The sequence below is a fragment of the Mytilus trossulus genome, unplaced genomic scaffold, assembly GCF_036588685.1.
Source record: "Mytilus trossulus isolate FHL-02 unplaced genomic scaffold, PNRI_Mtr1.1.1.hap1 h1tg000085l___fragment_1__unscaffolded, whole genome shotgun sequence".
In the NCBI taxonomy this organism is placed as follows: Eukaryota; Metazoa; Mollusca; class Bivalvia; order Mytilida; family Mytilidae; genus Mytilus; species Mytilus trossulus.
This window is the reverse complement of record NW_026963295.1, coordinates 4,646,355-4,670,746: the sequence shown is the minus strand read 5'-3', so window position 1 is coordinate 4,670,746 and position 24,392 is coordinate 4,646,355. Positions and strand designations below refer to the sequence as shown.

The window sequence follows — 24,392 nt, the reverse complement described above, 5'->3', positions numbered from 1 at the left end:
TGATTGGTAATTGATTGTTGGTGGTCATTTCTATCACGGTTGTATATATAATATAACAGATTTTGTTTTAAATGTCGGAAGACACCCATGGCCATGTGCCTGCATCAAACTCACCAATCCATTGTTGAAAGCTTAGTGATCAATGAATATGAACTATACTCAGACCACTTGGACAAGGCTCTGAAAATATGATGACAAAAATCAGAGGCCGATCCAGGGGGTGATGACCAAAGGTTAGAACCCCTCCAGTTTTCTTCTTTTTTTTCAATGATTGCTTTAAAATGGGGACCTATGGTCGGATCCCCTCCCTAACCCACTCCTTCTTATCCTGGCCATGGGTTGGAACCTTTACTTTTAAAAATGACCGGTTCCACAGCTGCAAGTGATGTGTAAGTCTTACCTTGTCTAGGTTTGGCACAGGTGATAAGATAGGTGATGATGGTGGAACAAGTTTAGTGTCACTGTGAACTGCTGACTCAGCATGAATCTTTGATAATTTATTTCTTAAGTCTGCATTCTGCCTCAATGCCTAAAAGTACAAATGAAATTGATAAAGAAAACAATGAATGTGTCAAAGAGACAACCTGACAAAATAATGAAAAACAGCCCAGGGCTAAAACATAACATGATTTATTGTAAAATACATATTTCAGTACCATAAAATCAAATTAAACAATAATTTCAAACAAGTAAGTGCAGTGTGATAGATTCAATTCCATCATTCAAAGCAAATTTAAAATTTCCCTATATACTCTGCTATAACTATACAGCCATTTTTTTAACTTCAATAAAATGTCATGCCCAAATTTTAAACCTTTTTACAATTTTTGGTTCATTTTCCAAGCCTGTTTTTTTAGATTATATTGTAAAAAATTAGGTCATTAGGGTTCTCAGTATTAATTGTTTCCCATTTTTCATGTTAAGACCTTTCATAGCTCTCTGACTATACGGTATGTGTTATTCTCATTGGTGAAGGCCGAACTGTTATCTGTTATTGCATACCACATTTCCTTATTTTTCTATTCAAATTTATAAGTATTGAATTTGATATATATTTTATATCTGACATTGAATTTTCACTAGTCCCATCAGACAGTTAGCATGATGAATCTATTTGCACGATGTATGTGTCCACTTGTCTCTGACAATCAGACAAGCGGTAAGGTCGAGCCCTGATGAATGTCTATTCAAACTTACCTAACCTGTTAACTGTCAATCGACTTACTTCAATTACATGTATGTTCAACCTGGATTAAACTGTACTTACTCATGGGAAGGATTGTGCCTGATATTCATATGATGAAGATATAATCTTTTAATCAGTTTAATTGAAGTCTGGAGCTGGCATGTCAGTTAACTGCTAGTAGTCTAGTGTTATTTATGTATTATTGTCATTTTGTTTATTTTCTTTGGTTACATCTTCTGACATCAGACTTGGACTTCTCTTAAACTGAATTTTAATGTGTGCATTGTTATGCGTTTTCTTTTCTGCATTAGCTAAAGGTATAGGTGGAGGGTTGAAATCTCATAAACATGTTTAACCCCGCCGCATTTTTGCGCCTGTCCCAAGTCAGAAGCCTCTGGCCTTTGTTAGTCTTGTTTTATTTTTAATTTTAGTTTCTTGTGTACAATTTGGAGTTTAGTATGGCGTTCATTATCACTGAACTAGTATATATATTTGTTGAGGCCAGCTGAAGGACGCCTCTGGGTGCGGGAATTTCTTGCTACATTGAAGACCTGTTGGTGACCTTCTGCTGTTGACTTACATCGATGAGATGTTTATCTTAACTTGCCTAACTCAATTAACTTAATCAAATAAAATGTCTTTTGAAACTTGACTAACTATCAATTGACTTACATCAATGAGATGTTTATCTAAACTTACCTAACTGTTAATTAAACTGACCTCAACTAAATGTTTATTCAAGCTTGCTGATGATCCAGACCAATTGTTATTATCTACAACTGCTTTCTTCAGTCGATCTCTTTCTGTTCCAATTATGTTCAGTAAAGATTTCAGATTTTTATGTACTGAAAAATATTCAAAAAGAAAGTTATAAAACGATATAATGACCTCTGTGTGTGTATTGAATTCAGAATGTTTGGTTGGTTGCTGGTTCAATGACATACAGGCAATCCCTTTTTATCTTATGAATATTTACATAATTTTTGTTGATCACTTTTTCAGTGGAATTGATCACATTTGCACATTTTATATTCTATTGATAAAATTAAAATACAATGTATTCTTATAGTGCTATAGATTCTTCTAAATTTTCAATTCTTATTTCGAAAATCTTTGATCTTCATGTATTTAAATGAAAGGGAAAAACAAACAATAATCCTTTTCACTTCCCACATACTAATATTACTTCAAGGAGGGGTGAAATGGTCTTTTTCTAGACATTGGGATAGAGCCTATATTATTTGAGCAGGAATTCAAGATTGGACTTTTTTTACACCTGTAGGAATTCAGAATTTACCCTTACCTAATTATTAAATAAGCATTAATGACTATTTTTTAGGATACAGGAAAGAATGTGTTATTTTTCTGGTAATTCAAGATGACAACCCCTCCTACCACTCTAGTCCTCTTCAATATGTTTTTTTTAAATGCCTTAATTCAAATACAGAAAAAATACTTTCTAGTCCTATTAAGATCTATTTTTTTTCTTTACTTGACATACCTTTCTCTGCCTTTATTACAAATGTTTCTCTTAATTTGCTATCATTAACATAAGTGTCTTGACTACTGAGAAATGAGTCATTCCCACTGGTATAGTGTGCATCAGACATGCTGCTGGGTCTCGTTCTGCTCATCTCAAAATGTACAAGGTTTGGATTGGAAGAACTGGTTCTCATGAGATCATTATCTGTCAGCGAGGTGTCACTCGTTTTTTTCTCTTTTCTTTTACTCCTTAGTCCTAGGCCGCGACTTTTCTTCTTCAAATCATTTGGTTCACTTTCAGCCTCCTGAAACACACATAAAAAAAATGTTTACTACAATAAATTTATTATTATAGGGATGTCAATCAAAGTGGAAGGGGTGTGCCCTAAAAGTTGTTTAAATTAGGCAAAAACTTTATACAAACTGTTCACTGACATTGTACTTACATTCATGTTACACATTATTTTTTATTCAAAAACACATTTTATTTACACACTTACCATTAGAATAGTTTACAACCAATTTTAAGATAAAGACAATTAGAACAATTATAGATTACCTCTGAATTTAGTAACTTCATTTGCACTGTACTATGTTTGATTCATTTTCTTTTCATAATGATTTAGAGTATCCCATAGCAACGTCAAGAATGGACAATTATGACGTCATATACAAGATGCCTATTTTTTGTACTTCAGAGGTTCTAGCTTTATATACTTTGTCCTGATGATGCTTATCTAATTGGTGAAACATGTCAATAATAAAAGGTGCAGTTAACTTAAGTTTTGTTGTCAATGTAGCGGTACAATAAATTAAGAAAAATTCTGGTATTGTAAAAAACTTGCAAAAGAAAAAGAAAAAAACCTCATATCAAAAACTTTATGTCAGGATTTGTATGCATCATTACCTGAAACATGTTCCAATTTGGAATAATAAACCTTGTATTTAATTAAACATAGGAAGATATGGTATGAGTGCCAATGAGACAACTCTCCATCTAAATAACAATTTATAAAAGTAACTTTAAAGTCCATTATGAAACAGAAGCAATAATATTTTTTTTTTTTTTTTTTTTTTTTTATTCTTTTTTATTTCTTTATCTTTTCAATATAAAATGTAAAATATTTCCTATTAAGATTTATTTATAAAAATGACATTGTATTTATCATATAAGTTTTATATTGTACGTATGTCATGAATGTATATGTTGTAATTGTAGGAAATAAAAAAATAAAAAGTTAAAAAAAGAATAATAATAAATTTATGAATTGGCAGTATTTGATGCAGTCAAAGTATCAACAGACTACTGATCTGATTTTAAACATCAACTGGATACTACCTTGCCCTTTCTTCCACTTTACCTAAATAATAATTGTAAATTTATTGTCTGAGGCCCTTACACATCCACATCCAACACATATGTACACATGTGCCAAGGCTATTCTTTTGTGTTGAAAGTCGTACCTTGACCTATTATGGTTTACTTTTTTAAATTGTTATTTGGATGTAGAGTGGTCTCATTGGCACTCATACCACATCTTCCTATATCTATTTAAAATTCTTTATTTAAAGCCAAAGCATTTAAAATAACATTGGTTTAATTAATAGAATAGGTAACCCAATAACACATTTTTAAAAGATATATGTTATAGAGGCTAGAGAATAAACATGGTAAAGCATAGTAACTTTAAGAGTTCTAGGACAAAAAAGTAAATCAAAATGGTAAGCATCATATCTGCCACCTTTTGGATTCAAGATTCAAGATTCAAAGTTTTATTTAGAGTCGATATTCAATAAAATACATAACACAAGCTCTCAAAGTTGTAGATCTCTAGTTAACATAAAGAAGAGTTTATGCGTGGAAACCTTTTTTCATTGTTAATTTTGTAATAAGATTCAAAGCATATTAAGATTTCAGCACAAACAGATAAAATTAAATGATATCTAGTATCTACCAGGCTTTAATTAGTTATGTCTTTTTAATATGCAAATGTGCATTATTTCATTGTTTTTGCACTATGGTGATAATCAACACAGAAAATACTACCAAAACAAACCAAAACATGAAAGAGAATAAGGTGATTGATTGTTAAGTTGGAATATTTTGATCTCCTTAGTCCCCAATAGACAAGAGGTCCAAAAGGGAAGATTTCAAATTATTACAAGTAAAAGAAGAAGTATCCCTCCTAGAACTAGTGTGTATGCAATAAACTTACGAAACCTTCAAACTATAAACATTGATAATTTTTTTCCTAAACTTTTGTTATTGATAAGATTTGTTCTTTATAAAACTATTTTCCAAGGGGTTAATGATTTTCATTATAACAGTGTTACTCTTTTGATCTCATATCTACATTAGTCAAAACTCAAGTATTGTAGATAAGAATCTGCTTTTGTGATGTCACAAAAATGTGACCATGACCAATTTCATCTTAAAAAGGAATATATTGTATTGGCAGATCACAAGAAAAGAAAGATAAGATTTGTTTACATATCATCTAGAAATCATTCACTTAAAAAATGTCTTCCGGAAATTGAGTAGAGACACTAGACAAAAAGGGGCATTGATAAATTCATGGCATCAAGACGATGCACAGAAACAATTAATATAGTATTTGAATAAAAAGCTTATATGGGTGGATGTAGCAGCACAGCTGAAAATGAAAAGAATAGATAGAACTTCAAAGCAGTGTGAAGTCAAGATAGACGCTTTAACAATAAAATATAGAAAATTTTATGGCTAACAAGGAGAGTGAAGCAATTTCCTAATCCTGTCCCCTTTTGGGAATGTCTCAATCCGTTAGTAGTTCCTGAAATTCTCTCTTTTTTCTTCTCAATATTGCATGAATTCCAAATGTGTGACTTTGGCATCTAGAATATTTTTTAAAAAGATCATGTTGGATGAATTTTTCCATGTGTACAGTGACCTGATTCATTCACAAACTTAGTATACTGTTAACCAACTTATTTTCACAGATACTTTATTTCGCAAATTTTCAGCAAACTTTGCGCCAATTGTTTTCACTCATTTTCTTGATGTAATTGTAGAAGAGAAGACCCAAGTGCTACATATCTGCAACACTGTACTTTTTCGTTATTTTTCCACCCACAAAATTCATGAAAATAAATCGCTTTAATCATATCTATACTCATAGGAAGTGTTCATTTTAAGTCATAGTCATAAAATTATTACACTGCTGTATCCTGTGTTATTTCAATACATAATTACAAATTCCATTGAAATTTTAAAGTGCTTCAAATAGGAAGAACAGTTGATATAGCTGCCACAGAATTTGACTCAGAAATTTTAAATTCAATTATATGTAAAATGTGAAATAAACATATGAATTACTTCATGTACTTCTTGTTTTATCATGTGAACATTTCACATGTACATGTATACATACTGGGATATCAATTTTTCAGGAATTTTGATGGTAGAGTTAACCAACAAATTCAAATGTGATGAAGTACGAATTTTCTATAGGCACATATGCAAACTTTCTAAAACCATGATTTCAAACATCAACAAAAATGAAATTGTTACTCAAACCATAAAAAAGAATAAATAATCCTGAGTAATTTAAACTGAAATGTGATAACAATCATAACAGTGTGTTCATTACAGGGAACAAATGGTAAATATAGATTTCTACACTGCAACAAGTGTATGACGATATTTCTCCACTCGAGGCAGTTAAATTTTATTATTTAAAGCGCACGGCCTAAAATTTAACTGTTGAGAGTGAAGAAATATCTGTTTCTCTAATGATTTTTATCCTTCTTTTTTAAAGATTTACAGAAACTTGTGTTCTTTATATGCGACATCATCCGGCATGGTCGCCTTTTTTCATGACGTCACAATAGGAAAATTCAGAAAAAAACAACACATTTAGACGTCATAATCAAATTCCCATTAATCATTTGCCAAGAACAGATTTTTCACTAGTGAGGAGAAATATTTTTCTCACACCGGTCAGGAAATGTGAAAATAGCACAAAAATTAGAGAAACAGGTTTACAATATGCAATGGTTGGTGTGAGCACAGGTTAAGAAACAAACTTTAATTACCTCTATTACAGAATCTGGTGTTAATGGTATATTTCTAAGTTGTTCTAAATCGTCTCTCAATTCACATAGAATGGTCTGGGTCTCATTCAAACCTGGTAAACAATTAAATTCCAATTTTATTTCAGTTTTTAAAAATATATGAAATCCTCAATCATTGTGTCAATATATACATTTGTAAATGTAACGTCCAAAATTTTATATATGGATAAACTAAATCTTAGTCTCAATTTTTTTTTCAAGTATTCATTTTTTTTTTTATCTTTGTCACAATGTCAAAGCTTTCAAAAATTAAATAATGATTAACATTTCAATTTTCGTAAAAGAATATATTTTTTTCCAAATGTTTTCCTGTTCTTTGTTTTCCTGAAACTTGCTGTCTTAGTTTGACTGAAAATCGTACAGTAGTCTCAGAACTTTGTTTTTCCTTCTTTTCCTAAGTCAATATTTCATAGGGTTACATGACATCATTATGTTTTTCGTACCTTTATCACAGTGTTCAAATCCAGCCGAGTCCATCACCCATGTAGCTACACGACTTTGTTGGACGTCAATTTTCTTAAAACTTGATTGCCGTATAACATCTGCACTTAATTTGTGTTCTCTTCCTTTATCTATAATAAAGATAGTAAGACTTTTTCAAATTTCGCCTCTTGTTATTTGATATCTGTGTAAGTTGGCAACTTTTCTAGAGAAATGTATAAACTACAAATGTACATTGACAAGCATGTTAAATTCCAACCCATAAAGACTGAACAGAGCCCTATCATTGCTTTTGCGGGAAACTCCTCATTAATTACATATCATGAACTACACAGTTTATGCTTAGTAAAATAGCTACTAGGGCTATTCCATTTCTACGTACCTCACCTGAGGAAAATTGAATCTTATGCAAGTGTTTGAAATGTTGATTTGGAATTTTTCAAATTTAAATAGGAAAGAAATGAAATTGCTCTGCTAACATGCCTACCACAATCATAGCTTAAATCAGACACACAGGAAAGTTTCATGATATACAATATTCAAAGAGGTCTTTGAGTGGAGATATGTCTTGTTAATTTTTTACTAATTTTTTGAGTGGCGATATGTCTTGTTAATTTTTTACTAATTCTTTGAGTGGCATTATGCCTTGTTAATTTTTTACTAATTTTACCTGTAGAAAATCCAATGTCTTCTGTTGGTGAAGTAATGTCAGTAAGCTTGGGTGATTCTTTAGTTCCGAAGGCTATCACATGTTGTCTGTATAGACGGTGATGCTTCAGTCTCTGTATCCATTCCTCAAAGGATCGGTTATCTTTAACCTAAAATTAATAAATTATGAAAATTAAATAATTATGGAAAATATTTCCTACATATAGATTTTTCAAGGTTTTAGATTTCAGTAAGTTCAGTGTTACTCAACCCTAAATTATCAAGATTATATACATTTTCTGTTTCTCAATAAGATGTAGCTTTGTTTCGTTTGAATTTTAGCCAAGACACCATCTAATTAACTATCGAATTGACCTTCTATGAGCATGTAAGAGATGTAAACATAAACATGGATATTAATAGATTAAGCAACTCATGCTATTGGATTTTTATAGGTCTATTTAATTTTGTATAATAGATTAAAAAATTATGTTTATTGTCGTTTTTACCTTTAAAGAATAAGTTTGTGAGGATCGAATCAGTTAATCAAACTATTTACCTTTGTTTCACTTTCAATGTTGACATTCTTTTCCTTTAAATACCCGTGCATGGACAATGCATGCATTATTCTATCTCCTTCTACAGGGTTAAATTGGAGTTCACATGAATACCGATTTAATGGGGTCGAAGTATTCACTTGCAAGTGAAAAATTCATTTTCAATGTTTATTAGCTTAATTTGACAAAATTGAACCATTTTAGCTAATAAAAGCAAACTATTATTTCACTATTTCATTTTCATTGATGATTAAACCAAAAAAATCATACTTTTGATTTTTTTATATATCTTGTAGCTCGTGCCCCTTTTAGAAAATTTGCTTCTCGTTTATGAATTTTTGCCAGATATTCACTTTGGGTTTTGTTCCATGTAGTGCCTGTTAACCCCTACGTTTTTGGTTTTGTTCCATGTAGTACCTGCTAACCCCTACGTTTTTTCATAGTTTTTAAAAGAAAAAAAGATGCCAATATTAAAGGCATAAATAATCTAGCAAGACTTATATCCCTTCAAATATCTGAAAAACAAGCACACAGACCCAATTTTTTCTGGTTATTTAATTAATTTATTTATATTCTATTAATTTATAATAATCTTTTAAAATGCTTGTTATTTTTAAACAAAGTAGCAAAAATCCATAATGACCACATGACTTACTTTAACATGATAGACAATATCTTCAGCGTCAATATCAATTCTGTGCCTGTGTCGTTTGAATGCTATCACAGATAAACCAATGTCAATAACTCCATGGAATTTTCCTTTTTGTATCTGAAATTCAATATGAATTTTGTCTTTTATCATACATGTATAATGGTCTAATGAAAAATTTGAACTGTTACAAGTAACAACCCCTGCCCCTATAAGTATTCTGTAAACATGAGTTTGATTAGTGATGGTTGAAGGTTGATATAAAATTTCAGGAAGCTGAGTTGTAGCTTCTAAGAAGAAACACAGCCATCATTATATATATCAATTGCAAAAAAAAGGTAACTTGAGAAAATAATTAGCCAATAATTGAAATTACATTTGTGTAACTTATACATCTAGTTAAAATAGGGTGTTAACTAGGTTTTTTAAATTATATAAACAGTAATTTGAGATAATAATTAGCTATAAATACCTATAAAACTTATTATATATAACCTGTTAGTATAGAATGTTATGTAAGTTGTTAGTCTTGTATTTTTTTAATTTTAGTTTCTTGTGTACAATTTGGAAATTAGTATGGCGTTCATTATCACTGAACTAGTATATATTTGTTTAGGGGCCAGCTGAAGAACGCCTCCTGATGCAGGAATTTGTCGTTATATTGAAGACCTGTTGATGACCATCTGCTGTTGTATTTTATATGGTCGGGTTGTTGTCTCTTTGACACATTCCCCATTTCCATTCTCAAATTTATGTATCATTGGCACTCATATTACATCTTCTTAAATCTACTTAGCCCTATTTGTCACTACTTTTTGAAATTTTGGGTCCTCAATATACGGGTATAAAAAAGAAGATGTGGTATGATTGCCAATGAGACAACTATCCAAAAAGACCAAAATGACACAAACAACTATAGGTCAGGGTAGAATGCTCTTCAACTTTGATTTGTTTTGCTTTATAAATATTTTGATTTGAGTGTCACTGATGAGTCTGGTGGAGACCATACATGTGTCTGACTTATGTTAAAATTATAAGCCTGGTACCTTTGATAAATATTTCCCTAAATTTTAAAACCGCTAACCTGATCCAAAAACGGTAACCAGTACTTTAAAAACAATAAGTCATTAACAGGTCAAAAGATTTTGTCTGTACTTACATCTCCTGGTGCTTTAGCATAAAACAACTTTCCTTTCTCCAAGAAGAAAAATCTCTACAATAAAAGAAGAATAAATGTAAAAAAATATTAAAACAGAGATTCTTTGTCAACTTTACAATTAGGAGATAACTGTATTGTATTTTAAGCTCCGACGGCATCAATTGGGGATTTGATGGTCGCAAATTAAGTTTACTGGCGACGCGTTAGCGGATACAGTAAAAGGGTATTTTCGACCATCAAATCCCCAATTGATGCCGTCGGAGCTTAAAATACAATATTGTTATCTCCATTCTAATGAAACTGACAGAAATCAACATTAAAACATGTATTTAAAATTTGTCATATGCCGTCTGCGCTTGCGCCAACGTCCCATAGCATCAATTGTCAATTGATGCCATGTAAACAAATGACGTTATCCAATCAAAATGAACGTTACAAACGTTGTTGCATTAGAATTACCTCATATTTGTAGGGTACTCAACTGTAGTTGTGTAAGTGTTTAACACCACTTTTTGTACTTTTTACTATGTCATGGCATCTATGATTTTTGTTTGATGATGCCAGAGTATCTTTAGTAAACTATAAACCATATTAAAGCAGAAAAACTAGCTAGGCAGTAGGCAATAAAGATCCTTGTGGGGTTCAAACTCAAAACCTCAGTGTTGACAGGATAGTTTGTAGGGCCGAACAATTTCTATGGAACATGTTGGAATTGAATCTGTCATATATATATATAGATATAGGAAGATGTGGTGTGAGTGCCAATGAGACAACTCTCCATCCAAATAACAATTTAAAAAGTAAACCATTATAGGTTAAAGTATGGCCTTGGCTCACACCAAACAACAAGCTATAAAGGGCTCCAAAATTACTAGTGTAAAACCATTCAAATGAAAAAACCAAAGCATGAACGCAATGCATGAACATTGATGAACTATTGTCTTAGAATTTTAAATATCCCACAAATTTAAAAGACACTTGCTACAAGTCTGACCAAGCTGATAAGTAAATACACAGTCAATCTATTTGATAGTACTGTTGAATTTATATGTTTTATAGTTTCAATATGGTGTGGCAAAGTTGTTCAAGCTGATCATTTATAGTTAGAAATCTATTTCCTTTCTTTATTACTGTAAATTCAGAAATTATTGCGAATAATGCTTCAGAGTTGTAAACGCAATAATTAAAACTCGTATTTTGTAATATTTTAACTGAATAAAGCATAACTTTTCCCAAAATCGTAAAAATTAAAATCGCATTAAAGTTGAAATTGACAAAATCGCAATAATAAATGCACGCAATAATTTCTGAATTTACAGTAATATAAAAACTAGTTCTCAATCTTAAAAGTTTTGTTAACCTTGTGCCATCCTTTCAGAGGCCATCTTCTTTTTTTCATCATGTAACTTTGATAATTGCCAGGTTTATCATCACAAGTTTGTCCATCTTTCAGGCCTTCCACTATTTCCCAATCTTGTCTAGCTTTCCTCCGTTTCCTACTCTTAGAAGCTGTTGACTTTGTTTCTAGTAGTTCCTTCTTCACCACAGGGACACCACCACCATGACCAGGATGACTAGGTTGTGAACTTGTTATGGAAAAGTCATCATCACTGTTCTCCTGAATGAAAGAAAAACAACATTTGATAAATCAGTTTTCTATAACCCTATCTTACAGGCATGTACAAATGAAGACGTTGTAATGCTTCTTTATACATGATTGATATACATATAACTGTATAGCAAATACTTATATCACTTCATGTTTTAGGTCATTTTTACAACTTTTATCACATCAAAACAAAACCCAAAAGCAATGGAACAGTATGCTTAGGTACCAGTCTTGTATAACAACTTCAGTTTCTGGTGCATGTCAAAACATGGAAGGAAACAAAATAGTCCATTTTTTCTGAGTTTTTTCTTGCACTCAATTTTTTCTGTTTGATTATAGGTTTATGCTGAATTGAAACATATATAGATTTAAAAAAAAAATTGTATGTTTTTGGGGATATCAATCCAGGAAAGTGGAAGGATATCATGTTTACTGGAAGTGAAGTGCAGAGGCGTAGCACCCAAATATATATTGGTACGGCAGAAAATCATATGAGTCGCGAAGCGAGTCATCCCGCCTCGTAGAGGCGGTTAGTCGGCAGAGAAAATTTTGGATAAATGGTGCAAAATCCTGCAATCTGACCCTTTTCTGACACTGGAATATCGGTCCTGAAAATACCATTTTTGTAAGTAATAAACTTAAAAATATAAAAAAAAAGAATAAAAAACGTGCACGATATAAATGTGTAAAAAAAGTCAACAATCCAAATGGATACGGCACCATTAACATTCAGCATTGAATCCGGTTCCTTATCTGGAAGAAGAAGAAGATAGGAAAAACGAAATATCTTAGCTTAAAGTAATACTTTCAATTTGTGTCGGACACCTGACTATGACAGTAGGGTTCTTCGCATGCTGCTGCTTTTAAATGACAAAAATGTACTAATAACTTAGAATAGTCTCTCGTGATGTCCCACTCTAAACATAGAGCAAACGACGTTAGAACATTTTTGTTCATCATCATTTCTAAAGACAGTGATTATAGTGTTAAAAAATGCATTCACATTAAGTTCAGCTGATCAAAAGTATAGTAAAACGCAGGCTAATGTTTTATTATCTATATAAAAAAGGTGTTTTTTTTTTAAATATACAACCCGACTTCAGGGGGGAAAGTTGGTTTTCGGAAAGAAATGCAAAGAGTTGGGTGTGTTTTGAGAATATACTAGTTGTCTCATTGGCACTCACACCACATCTTCCTATATCTAGTAATGGAATAACATTTTCCTTTATTAAATGTTAATAAACGGGCTTGTAACTCGCATAAGAAACACACTGGCTTCAGCCACCATTTTTTTTTTTATTTATTGATATGCCAATCCTAGGGGGCATTATGTTTTAGTATGTTTCTCAGTTCGTCTGGTCCTCTGTCCGCTTCAGGTTATAGTTTTGGTCAATTGAGGTAGTTTTTGATGAAGTTAAACATATCAACTTGAAACTGTGTACACATGTTCCCTATGATATCATATGATATATCTAGTCATCATGCCAAATTATAGTTTTGATCTCAATTTTACGGTCCATTGAATATAGAAAATGATTGTGGCCGCTTCAGGTTAAAGTTTTTGGTCAAGGTAGTTTTTGATGAAGTTGAATTCCAACCAACTTGAAAGGAATTTTTCTTATTCTATTTCGAGAATTAAAGTTTTTATCCCTATAATGGTCAACTGAACACAGAAAAAGATATTGCGATTTGGGCATCTGAGTACTATGAACACATTCTTGTTGGTTATTTTTTTCTGTCAGTGACGGTGATCATGACTAAAAAAAAACAAATACAAAACTGAAGTAATGATGCAAGGGCTGGTCTACCATTATGTACAAAAATGTACCATTCTGAGGACAAGTCATATAAATCAAATTGACGACTACATGTAAATGTGACTGGGGTTTTAACCAGGGTGTGTAGAGGGTGAAACTCCGGCATTACGGCAATATAATTCAAAAAATCGGCCTTAATAAAATTAACGGTACCAATTTTCCTGCACCAGATGCGCATTTCGACAAAACATGTCTCTTCAGTGATGCTCATGGCCAATATATTTGAAATCCAAAGCTTATATAAAAGATGAAGAGCTATAATCCAAAAGTTCCATAAAGTATAGCCAAATTTGTAAGAGGAACCAGAGCTTTGCATGAGGGAGATACATTCCTTAATTTTTAATCATTTTCTAACTTGATTTGTAACAGCAAATTTAAATAACTCAAAAAAAATCTGTATGTTCATGCCAGTACCGAAGTAGTGACTACTGGGCTGGTGATACCCTCGGGAACTCTCAGTCCACCAGCAGAGGAATCGACCAAGTGGTAGTAATAAAATTAACGGTACCAATTTTCCTGCACCAGATGAGCATTTCAACGATACATGTCTCTTAAGTTTCACACCTTTTGTTCAGTGACGTAAGCTCAGTATTTTTTTTTTATAAAAACAGTGTTAAATTACAAAAGAAATTTAACTTGCATTCTGTTTTTCGTATGTTATGTTCAATAACTTTCTTTGCAGAAACTATTTAAACAGTGATGTTTAAGAGTTTAGTACTTGCTAACTTTTAGTTCTTCCATGTCACTGAGTTATAGACGTATTCATACAAAATCAGTCAACTGTTGTTATGAAAATGTTTAAACCGGGATAATTGTAGAAAAGAGGGGGCAAAAGATACAAGAAGGACTTTCAAAGTTATAGATCGAAAATAAACTGACAACGCTGGCATGGCTGAAACAAATATAAAGACAAACAGACAACTAATAGTAAACACAACACAACATAGAAAACTAAAGACAAAGCAACAGGAACCCCACCAAAAACTGGATGTAAACTAAGGTGCTAGTAGCTCCAGAAGGGAAACAGATCATGCTCAGTTCCAATATGGCACCCGTCGTGTTGCTCATGTGTTTACAAACCGGGTAAATAGTCTAATTCTGTAGGTCGCAATCGTGAAAAGGGAACTGGATTGTAGTTACGAAATAAGGAACATATCCAATTTCATATGTGAAACGGAAAATCCATAACGGTCAACTCACTTGTGATCGCATTCGTAAACTTTACGAAGGGAGGATTTCAACTTCACCATTTGGAACTCTTGGTTTTATTGCTTTCTTTTGAACAGCAACCAACTATCAACGAAATCATTATAGGAAATACAAGCCCGGGAATATCGTATCAATTGGGAGATATATACTCCGTATACAGGCGCTGCTGGAATGTCGCGGCATAGAAATGGAAAGTTCACAAATGGGAAGCTGAATTTATCTCTTTTGTCGTAAAGTCACCAAAATTTGTATTATCTAGTGAGCATTAGTGAAATAACATCATATATATACATGTTATATATCAGAAAGTCAAGTTAAAGGATAATGCTAACTTATTTTATTTCTTCTTAAAAAGTTCCTGTATGATTGAAGTCATAAGAATAAAGAAAAAAGTCGACAAGAAGAGGAGCACAATTGGTTCAAATAGGTATGTCGAGTTTGGTGTAAAACACGTCCAAAAGTATCAAATATTATATGTTGCTAATCAAAAAATCTCGCATCAGTTTTTGTGAAAATGCCAACACTTTGAATTTGTCTTTTTAGTTTGGAATGTGGAATACTTTTGTAAAGTGTAGAAAACTCAAAGTCAATTGTTTTAATACTATTGCAAGAGGGAAGAGTCTTAGATCGTATGTACTCTTAAAGATCTTTTGATTTTTTTTAGTATCAACATATGATTCCCACATCTTTCATCTATGTCATATTCAATAAATTGTTTGCACCCGTTATATGTCAGGAGCTTGTTTTGCAGTGGTTGTCGTTTGTTGATGTGGCTCATAAGTGTTTCTCATTTCTCGTTTTTAATATAGATTTTACCGTTGATTCACCTGGTTGAATTGTTTTTCTTTAGTCGTTATGGGGTTCTGTATTGCTTGCTGTTAAATGTGAGCCAAGACTCCGTACTGAAGACCATAATTTTACACCCTGTTTTCTTTTTAACACATTGTCACTTGGATTGAGAATTGTCATACTTCATCTTCTTGTTTCAATTAAACCGCTATTAATGAATGTATACGGTATATTACTTATGACTCATAAATGGATGTTCTATCTTTGTTTTCCTTTAAATGTCTTTTTATCTTTATTCCCATGGAAAAACCTTGGGATTTTTTAAAACTTTTTATGCAAATTATTGGTACAGCATGCCGTACCATCAAAACATATTGGTACGGCGACTGCCGTACCTGCCGTACCCGCTGCTACGCCCCTGAAGTGGCCTAGTAAAAACAGCGAACAGGAAATAGAAAAAACAATTGTTTTGACCTCAGGGTTAAGTAACTTTTTATTCCTCATGGCTTGACCCACTTTTTTTCTCGATTAAATCATAATTTCACATTAGTACTGTCAAAACAGTTGAACTGTTTTGACAGTTTAAGCCTATGAAGCAGTTGATTATAAGACTGTGCACAATCTTTATGGTTGTTCTTTATATAAAATTAACAGTTAAGCCAGTAACACTTTTTATAGATATTGATCATGTTGATGGTGACTTTAAATTGGTAGTTAAATTAATATAAGGTCAAATTTGACTGAGGGAATATTTCATTCGGTGTTAACTTTAATGTATGTCCAGTGGGAAATATTTCATGCATATATCTAGAACAAATAAACAGAAACCATTAACAAATTAGAAAAATGCAAATATCCTATAAATATGATCAATGCCATCACATCAAAAACACGTCTACTGACAGACATTTAACTATCATAATATCTAGGTCATAATCATGAATTTTCTGTTGACAAAACTATTTTTTTCGAAAAACTTAGGATTTTCTTATCCCAGGAATACATTACTTAGCCCTTTTTGTCATAACTTTTTGGAATTTATGGTTCTGATTAATGCTCTACAACTTGGTACTTGTTTGGCTTTATAACTATTTTGATCTGAGCTACACTGATAAGTCTTATGGAGATGAAACACACATCAGGCGTATTAAATTATAATCCTGGTACTATTATCAGAACTTACAGAATCTGTGTCAGAGTCACTGTGTCTGAATTGATGGCGTTTTCCTCCTCTGTTAAACTGTTTCTTCTTCCGAGCAGCTAATGGGGAAGCAGTTAGGATTGGTATTTTACCACTGGAAGACAGCTGGGAACTGTCATTGTTTGACATCTTTACTTAAAATCTTAAAGCATTTCAACCTAGAAATAAAAATTTACAACTATTTCAAATATGTTTGGTACAAAGTAAATTATACTAAATAATTCTTAAGTGAATGCTAATAGTTGTAAACATTCTTTGACGATAACCCACAAACTCAATCCCAGCCTTTCTTTGTGGTATGGTACCTAAATGTAAATTTAAAAGAGATCCATTCACTTAAAAACAAGTTAATGTCTTGAAACTACAAAAATGTTTGTTTTTTGTCCCTTTTTGGTCACTCATTCTTGTTGGTATATATGTACCATAACCCCAAAAATCAACCCCAAGTTCCCAACCTTCCTTTTTTAAAACCTTCAGGTAACATATCATAGAGATCCTTCAAGGCTTATCCACTTAAACATGCTAAACTAAAGTTATTGTTTATAAACCACATGTGTCTCTCGATGACTAAATGATAGCTATATATATATAGTCATGATAGTTTATAATAGAACCAATAGTTTGGTGTTTGTATAAAAATAGGGAGATCTGACATAATCAATGAGACAACTTTAAACTACCCACCTTCAACAATGAGAAAAACCCAGTACCACACACAAGTAGCCATGAAAAATGTTACATTAGCAAGTCAAACAAGAAACCAATCAAGTCATGATGTTTTTGTACCATTGACCATGTTGACCGTCATGTTTCTCATTGACCTATACATACAATCAATAAAATTTGAAGTTTTTGTAATAAAATCAATTTTCTTTAAAGATTTTGTCCATATTCATATGTTAGTCTTGAGAATATACTACGATCAATATGGGAAAGTAATGTAAGTTAAAGGTTGTATGTGTCATGTGTATGTAATTAAAATATAAATAAAATAAAATGATTTTATTTTTAGTAGAAATACAAGAAATTTCTGATACAAGAAATTTCTATCATTCTATTGTAATGCAATCAACATGCCCAACATGATCAATAGCAGTTTTTTATTAACCATCTATCTACATGATTTAATACCCATGTCAGTCAACTTATAATGCATTGTCATGATTGTGCACTTCCATAATGTTGTTCATCAAAATATCTACTTTAGGGATATAATATATAAGCCAAAAGTGCATATGAAATGGCCTTTTCATTCATGTGCGGTATCAACTTTTAATATCACCAACTGAAGGTTAAGCGAGCAATAATCACACAAGATATAAACCCGTAACCAATAAAATCCTTTGGGAAGAGCTATTGACATAATATTGATAGATTGAAAAAGCTTTATTGCATTTTTAATATTCTCTTTTATCCACTGTATGAATGTATATATATTGCAAGACCATCAACTGATTGTCTCAAACAATACCATCTTTTTAAGATTAATTAATTCTGAAGAATATGCAATCCTTTTCTTTTCTTTTGGGACTTTTTATAACTACCATTAAACGATATAGATGCTTTGATATTTCATTTTGACTATTATAAGTAATAACATGATTAATTTCTGATTTGAATTCAATCCGTTTCTTTTCTTTTGGGACTTTTTATAACTACCATTAACCGATATTAGATGCTTTGATATTTCATTTTGACTATTATAAGTAATAACATGATTAATTTCTGATTTGAATTCAATCCGTTTCTTTTCTTTTGGGACTTTTTATAACTACCATTAACCGATATAGATGCTTTGATATTTCATTTTGACTATTATAAGTAATAACATGATTAATTTCTGATTTGAATTCAATCCTTTTCTTTTCTTTAGGGACTTTTTATAACTACCATTAACCGATATAGATGCTTTGATATTTCATTTTGACTATTATAAGTAATAACATGATTAATTTCTGATTTGAATTCAATCCTTTTCTTTTCTTTAGGGACTTTTTATAACTACCATTAACCGATATAGATGCTTTGATATTTCATTTTGACTATTATAAGTAATAACATGATTAATTTCTGATTTGAATTCAATCCTTTTCTTTTCTTTAGGGACTTTTTATAACTACCATTAACCGATATAGATGCTTTGATATTTCATTTTGACTATTATAAGTAATAACATGATTAATTTCTGATTTGAATTCAATCCGTTTCTTTTCTTTTGGGACTTTTTATAACTACCATTAACCGATATAGATGCTTTGATATTTCATTTTGACTATTATAAGTAATAACATGATTAATTTCTGATTTGAATTCAATCCGTTTCTTTTCTTTTGGGACTTTATATAACTACCATTAACCTAGATATAGATGCTTTGATATTTCATTTTGACTATTATAAGTAATAACATGATTAATTTCTGATTTGAATTCAATCCGTTTCTTTTCTTTTGGGACTTTTTATAACTACCATTAACCGATATAGATGCTTTGATATTTCATTTTGACTATTATAAGTAATAACATGATTAATTTCTGATTTGAATTCAATCCGTTTCTTTTCTTTTGGGACTTTTTATAACTACCATTAACCGATATAGATGCTTTGATATTTCATTTTGACTATTATAAGTAATAACATGATTAATTTCTGATTTGAATTCAATCCTTTTCTTTTCTTTAGGGACTTTTTATAACTACCATTAACCGATATAGATGCTTTGATATTTCATTTTGACTATTATAAGTAATAACATGATTAATTTCTGATTTGAATTCAATCCTTTTCTTTTCTTTAGGGACTTTTTATAACTACCATTAACCGATATAGATGCTTTGATATTTCATTTTGACTATTATAAGTAATAACATGATTAATTTCTGATTTGAATTCAATCCGTTTCTTTTCTTTTGGGACTTTTTATAACTACCATTAACCGATATAGATGCTTTGATATTTCATTTTGACTATTATAAGTAATAACATGATTAATTTCTGATTTGAATTCAATCCGTTTCTTTTCTTTTGGGACTTTATATAACTACCATTAACCTAGATATAGATGCTTTGATATTTCATTTTGACTATTATAAGTAATAACATGATTAATTTCTGATTTGAATTCAATCCGTTTCTTTTCTTTTGGGACTTTTTATAACTACCATTAACCGATATAGATGCTTTGATATTTCATTTTGACTATTATAAGTAATAACATGATTAATTTCTGATTTGAATTCAATCCGTTTCTTTTCTTTTGGGACTTTTTATAACTACCATTAACCGATATAGATGCTTTGATATTTCATTTTGACTATTATAAGTAATAACATGATTAATTTCTGATTTGAATTCAATCCTTTTCTTTTCTTTAGGGACTTTTTATAACTACCATTAACCGATATAGATGCTTTGATATTTCATTTTGACTATTATAAGTAATAACATGATTAATTTCTGATTTGAATTCAATCCGTTTCTTTTCTTTTGGGACTTTTTATAACTACCATTAACCGATATAGTTGCTTTGATATTTCATTTTGACTATTATAAGTAATAACATGATTAATATCTGATTTGAATTCAATCCGTTTCTTTTCTTTTGGGACTTTTTATAACTACCGTTGACCTAGATATAGATACTTAGATATTGCATTTTGACTATTTAGTCACTAACTAGAGGAAATTGATGTATAAAAGATGGATATATCACTGATTTATTGTAAAAATAAACTACTTTCATGAACATTTTTGGCTTCATCAATATTGATCACAATTTAGCATTGACCAAATTAAATGTTTGTAGATAGCAAGCACTGCTTGTGTGAATGTATTTTTGGCTGAACAATATTTTCTTGTAGTAAAATTCAAATTGTAAGAGCCTAATTTCATTGACTTTTATCAACTTAAATAACACCATACAAGAAAATTATTTCAATTTTTTATCCTAACTGTTTTTCCTGCTCTTAAATCCTCTACCTACCTACCCAACCTATTGGCGGATCCATGGGAGGGGGTTACAGGGGTTGGACCCCCCTTTTTTGGCTGTTCAATGCATTTGAATGGGGACATATAGTTGGAACACCCCTTTGTCCTGGGTTGGGACCCCCCCCCCCCCCCCCCATTTTAAAATGGCTGAATCCGCCCCTACAACTGCAAGCCATGGGTACATTTCATGGGGGAAGACTACATTAAATCAGGAACTTTTAAAAGGTGACCTAGTAATTTCATTTGATGAAAAGGGTGCTTTAAGTTAATTTTTTAATCAAGGTACGGTACATTATAAACTAAGTAACAATCACTACATCAAGGCAGTTTGTTGTACAGTACTTTTGATTTTAAGGCTAAAAAGTCCAACCTAAGCTTCTCCTTTATTTCAGAACAAGTAAATACTAAACTAAATTTATATGCTCAACATTTTGTACAAAAATCCTGAAAATTAATACATAAAATTGAGAATGGAAATGGGGAATGTATCAAAGAGACAACAACCCGACCATAGAAAAAACAACAGCGGAAGGTCACCAACAGGTGATGTATATCTAAATAATATCATAAATATTGAAAATAAAAATTATTATTTTGCATTGGCATTAATTTCTGAATTTACAGTACATAAGAAGTTGTAATCTGTTAAGTTTGTCTACTGACCATGGCAGCTGTTAAACCAGAGGTTGTTGAACACTTCCATTATCAACAGTTTGTCATTATATTACACTATGTTTCTTATTACTTACATTGTCATGACTGTAATATAATCTTACATGTAAGCTATTTACAAAGTATTAGTAGTCATACCTGTCAAACATGTCAGATGATGCTTTAATAACAAAAACCATTTTTAATCAATGTCCTTATTGTCTTTCAGTAGTCATTATATTGTCTCACTGCAGGCCTGTAGCTAGGAATTTCCAAGGAGGGGGTATTTGGACTCCAACCTAAGCTTCTCCTTTATTTCAGAACAAGTAAATACTAAACTAAAAATATATGCTCAACATTTTGTACAAAAATCCTGAAAATTAATACATAAAATTGAGAATGGAAATGGGGAATGTATCAAAGAGACAACAACCCGACCATAGAAAAAACAACAGCGGAAGGTCACCAACAGGTGATGTATATCTAAATAATATCATAAATATTGAAAATAAAAATTATTATTCATGTACTCTCAATGTTACTGTCTTTAAACATGTTAAAAGAAAATTATCATATAAACCTACCATATATTTCATAACGTTCATAAATAAATCCATTCACCCTTTAACATGTTAAAAATTCTTACTCAATTTTAACATTTTCAGTGCAATTTTTAAAGCACATTAACAAACATCCTACATAATTTCATATTTCCATTAAATAATCAAGTCCCACACAAACTTATATAAAATGTCATCTGATAAACATTAATACTAACTGACATATTTCACATCCTTGTTAAAGGATTCAATAACTACCATCATTTTTAATTATCTCTACGATATAGTTTCTGTCCTTGTACGGTGTAAGCTATAGTGGTTTATCATGTAATGGATGGAGAGATGTTATTACATGTCAAATGAGAAAAGATCGGTCAACGGTTATATGTAAAGGAAGGAAGCTCATGTTTTTTGTATAATTACTTCATTTTTTACATTAATTCTATCACTAAGATTTTGATCAGATGTCATAAGCAGGTCTGACATGGAAAATTAAAGGTCGCTTTCTTAACATGACAAACGTCATGTTTGTCATGTATGTTTTACACTACGGGATATTCCACGCTATACATGTACTAGAATCTTAGATTTTTATGAATGGACTCAATGTTGATCAATTTAAAAATACAGGAAATTTAATTGAGGAACAAGTTTTTTATTCAATTTCATCAATTTGTGATGAAAAAAATATTATTTTGATACAGTAATAACTTTTTATAAAAAACAGGAAATCTAATTTAGGAACACCCAGACCTTGATAAGATATTGTAAATGTAGATGACATATTATTGATATTAATCTTGTATAAAGACCCAAAAGCTAAATCACTAATTAGTTCTCCACTTTCAAATCAATAATTTAGTTTTTATTTGTCTTAATACAGATATTAATTATAATACAAAATGTCAAAGAGTTATGATTGAATATTTAATAACTTAATCTAAATAAGTTAAAAATCAATGTATCAAATTTCAAATTATGTTTTAACTTTATTTTTAAACTTATCAGATATCTTTACATGGTTATAGATGATTCTTTATGACATGAATCATCAGTTTATTTTTCATCATTGGGGCCAGGGGGATCGGCCAGTGTCTGTTCTGAGGGTTCAACGCCCCCTCCCCTTCCCCCACTTTCAATTTTATTCTAATCTGGCCTGATTCATGCAAATGTTAAAATTGTGATGATGACAAACAACCTTTTATTAATATGCTGATGAAGTTGTGTAAAATTATTTCTTTATTTACTTTGGTTTCATTGGTCATGACTTTTACAATGTTTACAATGGGAATATATATATATACTGTAAATTCAGAAATTATTGCGTGCATTTATTATTGCGATTTTGTCATTTTAAACTTAAATGCGATTTTAATTTTTACCATTTTAAGAAAAATCCTGTTAAAATCATATTAAATATATTTCAAAATGCGAGTTTAAATTAATGCGTTTACTCAGTTGCAATTTTCGCAATAATAAAAACCTGGCATTAATTTCAGAATTTACAGTATATAAGAAGTTGTAATCTGTTAACAGTTTGTCTACTGACCATGCCAGCTGTAAATATAAAAAAGAAGATGTGGTATGATTGCAAATGAGACAACTATCCACAAAAGACCAAAATGACACAAACATTAACAATTATAGGTCACTGTACGGCCTTCAACAATGAGCAAAGCCCATACCGCATATACATGTAGTCAGCTATAAAAGGCCCCAATAAGACAATGTAAAACAATTCAAGCGAGAAAACTAACAGCCTTATTTATGTAGAAAAATTAAACGAAAAAACCAGTCAAGTAAAAAAATGAACGAAAAAAACAGTCAAGTCAAGGTTGTTATAAACAATTCCATCATCAACATTTTTGTCATTATATAACACTATGTTTCTTATTACATTGTCATGACTGTAATATAATCTAACATATATAAGCTATTTACAAAGTATTACTAGTCATACATGTCATACATGTCAGATGATGCTTAGCAAAAAACACTTTTAAATCAATATCCTTATTGTCTTTCAGTATTGTCTCAATGCAGGCCTGTAGCTAGAAATTTCCAAGGGAGGGTTAGTTGGACTCATGAACTCGACTTGAACAGTCACAATTGGAACAGAATATTGACTTTAACAGTGCTTATTTGTTTTCAATGGGGGTTCATGCAAACCCCCCTGGCTACGGCCCTTACGGGTATGCAATGAATGACAAATTGACAGACAATCATTACATAACCCTTTTTTGTGCATTTGGACGAAAAACTTCATTACACATGTATATAGGCATACCTTTTAGACACTGAATAAGATACACTTCATATATATATAAGGGTCTGGTTTG

The 24,392-nt window shown here is 31.1% G+C and overlaps 1 protein-coding gene across 4 annotated transcripts in view; it reads right to left on the bottom strand.

Moving 5' to 3' along the window:
* LOC134699805 (oxysterol-binding protein-related protein 6-like) overlaps positions 1-24,392 on the bottom strand; it is a 48,169-nt gene that overhangs the window by 16,514 nt on the left and 7,263 nt on the right. For 2 of the 4 annotated variants that reach the window (XM_063561219.1, XM_063561218.1), the window contains 11 exons: positions 16,840-17,015; positions 11,593-11,850; positions 10,233-10,286; positions 9,080-9,193; positions 7,890-8,037; positions 7,222-7,350; positions 6,740-6,831; positions 5,414-5,539; positions 2,688-2,973; positions 1,907-2,031; positions 401-529 (listed from right to left, as the gene is read on the bottom strand). In XM_063561219.1, the coding sequence (XP_063417289.1) occupies positions 401-529; positions 1,907-2,031; positions 2,688-2,973; positions 5,414-5,539; positions 6,740-6,831; positions 7,222-7,350; positions 7,890-8,037; positions 9,080-9,193; positions 10,233-10,286; positions 11,593-11,850; positions 16,840-16,986 (1,608 nt within the window). In that variant the 5' untranslated portion in view covers positions 16,987-17,015. Of the gene's footprint in view, positions 1-400; positions 530-1,906; positions 2,032-2,687; positions 2,974-5,413; positions 5,540-6,739; positions 6,832-7,221; positions 7,351-7,889; positions 8,038-9,079; positions 9,194-10,232; positions 10,287-11,592; positions 11,851-16,839; positions 17,016-22,271; positions 22,387-24,392 lie in introns of those variants that run through there. The other 2 variants (XM_063561220.1, XM_063561221.1) reach the window with 2 other exon arrangements.